This window comes from Sinocyclocheilus anshuiensis, unplaced genomic scaffold, assembly GCF_001515605.1.
Source record: "Sinocyclocheilus anshuiensis isolate Anshui unplaced genomic scaffold, SAMN03320099.WGS_v1.1 scaffold1787, whole genome shotgun sequence".
Taxonomy (NCBI): domain Eukaryota; kingdom Metazoa; phylum Chordata; class Actinopteri; order Cypriniformes; family Cyprinidae; genus Sinocyclocheilus; species Sinocyclocheilus anshuiensis.
In genome coordinates, this window is record NW_015551094.1 from 54,302 (window position 1) to 58,004 (window position 3,703).

At 35.7% G+C, this 3,703-nt stretch overlaps 1 protein-coding gene across 1 annotated transcript in view; it reads right to left on the minus strand.

Annotated features, from left to right (window-relative positions):
* Positions 1 to 1,650: 1,650 nt before the first annotated feature.
* Positions 1,651 to 3,703, minus strand: part of LOC107662676 (60S ribosomal protein L24-like) — a 13,086-nt gene continuing 11,033 nt past the window's right edge. Inside the window, exons 4-6 of the mRNA XM_016452755.1 lie at positions 2,510 to 2,646; positions 2,049 to 2,112; positions 1,651 to 1,775 (exon numbers count right to left, since the gene is read on the minus strand). Of these exons, the coding sequence (XP_016308241.1) occupies positions 1,695 to 1,775; positions 2,049 to 2,112; positions 2,510 to 2,646 (282 nt within the window). The 3' untranslated portion in view covers positions 1,651 to 1,694. The remainder of the gene's footprint in view (positions 1,776 to 2,048; positions 2,113 to 2,509; positions 2,647 to 3,703) is intronic.

Sequence of the window (3,703 nt, forward strand, 5' to 3'; positions counted from 1 at the left end):
TTAACCTGTTGAACGTTTGATTTCAAATTGTCTGTAAACGCGGCGATTTTATTTTTTATCATAGATGTACACTCACAATCAGCGGTAAGTTTATAATCTACTGATCGTATTTTATATCGATAAATACATTTCTATAAAGTTCTTAAGCGTCATCAATTGTCAAAGTGCATATGTTTGGTACAAATTGCATGGTCATGTTGAGTAGATGATAGGTAAATTCTAGCTGTTTATAATCGTTACAGCTCAAGATCTATGTGCTTTTAAAAAGTGCATGTTGTCAATTTCATGTGTCATTTTTCACAGGTGTAATTTTAATTTAGAAATTATTTATTTATGACAGTTTTTCACGTGTTCGTGCACATGTTGTGGGCCATTTGTAATCGTCCGTGTTTTTTAATTTTATACTGCGTCTGTTTGGCTTTTAATTACAGAACATTCTCTGCTTTTCATATCTCAGCACGTTTATTTATGTGCGTTGGCGCATGTTTGAGTCTCTGCAATTAAACTTTCTATCTCTTTCTCCCCAAGACCAGCTTTCCGTTTCATGACCGCTTCTGGAATTAAATAGAAGTCACAGCCGTTACAGTATGCAAGTACCATAACGTTGTTCATGCTTGTTTTATCAGTGTGTTTATTCATATGTTCAATTGTGTATAAATTAGATATAAATGTCAAGTATAATTTAAATACAATGTATACACTTATAATTTAATTAATCATACTATTTTGTCATACTATAAAAATCATACTAATTAAAGGGGTCATATGACGTTGCTAAAAATAACATTATTTGGTGTAATGAAATGTGTTTATGCGGTTTAAGGTTCAAAAAACATTATTTTCCACATACTGTACATTATTGTTTCTCCTCTATGCCACGCCTTTCTGAAACGCGTCGATTTTTACAAAGCTCATCGGTCTGAAAAGCAAGGTGTGCTGTGATTGGCCAGCTATCCAGTGCGTTATGATTGGCTGAATACCTCAAGCATATGACGGAAATGTTACGCCCTTACCATATTGTGATGATGCCTGTTTTGGGCGTTGATTCAAAAACATGAAAACCCATTATAAACGAGACATTCGTTGCATCCAGTGGGGACATAATTATGGATTATAATGACTTATACTGTCTTACGCCTTCTTTCTTTGCGTGAACATTTGGGCGGCGTTATGCAAATCTTCCCAGATAGTGACATAGGTATGTGGGAGCGTGTTAGAACGAGCCGTTTTAGGTAGGCGTGGTTGACTCTTAACTTTTATAAAGAATATCTCTTTGGATTTGAGACTTTAGTCTTTGTAACTTTACAGACCTTCTTTATGCACCAAGAGCTTGTAACACTTCAAAGAGAAAGGAAAAATTGAAATCGCATCATATGACCCCTTTAAAAAACACACAGAAGAAGCACCGGAACGGCTCGCTGTGAACAGAGCTGTTTTTGACAAAGTAAAAAAGGGTGTTGTTTTACATGAAAACTGAGGAATTTTAACCAAATTATGTTACTGACATTTCATGAAGACTCTAAAGAATCATACCAACTTGTGGAAAATGGGAATCCGATGTCCCCTTTAAATCAGCACACACAAAGTGATTTTAGGTGAACAATGTCACGGTTTATCACTAAACGTTAATGAAATCAATACTTCAAGAACTCAAGATTGATAGTGAAACTTTTATTAATACACAAAACATGAACTTAGCGCTTGCCACCAACACGAGGAGCGCTGACCTTCATGGTCTTGGCAATTTTCTGTTTGGATGCAGCTTTAACAGGGGCCTAAAAACAACACAAACATGTTACTGACTATATGAAAGACACTCAAACACAAGGATTTATATTTGGTTTGCAATCATGTGTAGGACTATAAATGACACTGAGCACCCATTATTAAAAGGGTACTAGATGTAGACTTAGTCCTTCTACTCTATGCCACCTTATGACACAGAAGCGACAGAATCAGTCACACTGCAACGCCTCAAGGGGCAAAGAACAATCACACCTAGCTCATAGACTTATGGTTTTGAGTTTTTGTACAAACCCTCATCTTACCTTGGCGCTCTGGGTGGGTTGTTTCTTAGTTGCCTGCTTCGCTTTCTTGGCCTCCTTTGCAGCTCTGAAAGATCAGATCAAAAATACAGTTAGAAAGGAAATGTTCAGTTTTTGTTGCACCTGTCTCAATGTGTTAACCAGTTACAACCCTGTTTAAGACAAATAATTGTAAGAATTGTAGGTCTTCTAAAAGAAATTTAATAACTTAATTTAATAATAATAATCTACAGCCAAAAACCATAACACTTTTGTGACTTATTCATACATGACCCCACAATGACGTCTGAAGAGTGTTACAAAATCAACTTGAAATTAACAGATATTACATTTGAAAAATCTTTAAAGTGAATTAAAAGCATTAAGGTCATTGTACCGAAAAGGTTTAGGAACAAAAAAAAACGTACCCTGGAGGTCCAGGGTCCTCAAAGAAAGGAAGGGCACAGAAAAATTGAGGTGATCACCTGATGGCCTGCTCCCTCTGCGCTTTACGCACTTCAGGCTTCTGGTTCCTCTTGGCCAGAATCTCAGCCAGTGAGGCACCAGTGATGGCCCGCTGGAACTTCACTGCACGACGGGAGCGCTTCTTAGCCACCTCTTCCTAAAGGAGCAAAAAGACATTGGAAAATTCCTAATTCAATTTAATGTGATTTATGAGTGATGTAAATGACTGCTGCACTTGTGATAGCGTGCATGTTAACAGAGGAAAAGAAAGAGCAGAGAGCCCCTCCCCATGCACTCTCTCTGTCTTCAAACTAACCACTCTTTCCTCTCCCTCCCTCGGACATATTAATAAAAATCAACTAACATGATGGTTAAAGGTCAGAAGAGCGAATCCTTGTTTCATGTGGTGCATTCGTAAATGTTTTTTACCTGAATTACCGCTGGGTGTGAATTACGCTAAAAAACCCTTATCTTCTCCAACAAGCATTCCACACATGCAGCTGACAAACCACTTAAAAAAAAAATTTAAAAAAATCCTATCCAGTGATGGTGTTTTCGGTGTTGACAAATATTTTCAAATGTCCGATTCACGACCTAATGACTCCTGAACCGATTCATTTTAATGAATGGTTAAAAAAAAAACCTGATCTATTCAACACTGAACTCACGAGACATCACTGTCTGAATCGGTGTATAACAAATAATTTACTCAGAAAACATCAGAAGTAAGTGTGTTTACATAGCAAGAGTGGTTAGTTAGATTTAGCCTTAATAATCCACAGTATTTTCATGTTATTTATATGACAATGTGTAGTAAATTACCTATAACATCATTTCATTTAGACTGGAGTGAGGTGAAACCAGACCAATGCACAAAGCAAGTTGCTGTTAGCTAGATGCTAATTTTATTCAATTGTATATGGTAGAAATTTAGATTATTAATTTAATTCATTTTTCAATGCTATGTTTTTTATGTAACTCTTTAATATTTATTGATGATTATATACTAAAATAATTATCAGGATAAGATAAATTACAGGTGCATCTCAATAAATTAGAATGTCGTGGAAAAGTTCATTTATTTCAGTAATTCAACTCAAATTGTGAAATTCGTGTATTAAATAAACTCAATGCACACAGATTGAAGTAGTTTAAGTTTTTGGTTCTTTTAATTGTGATGATTTTGGCTCACATTTAACAAAAACCCACCAATT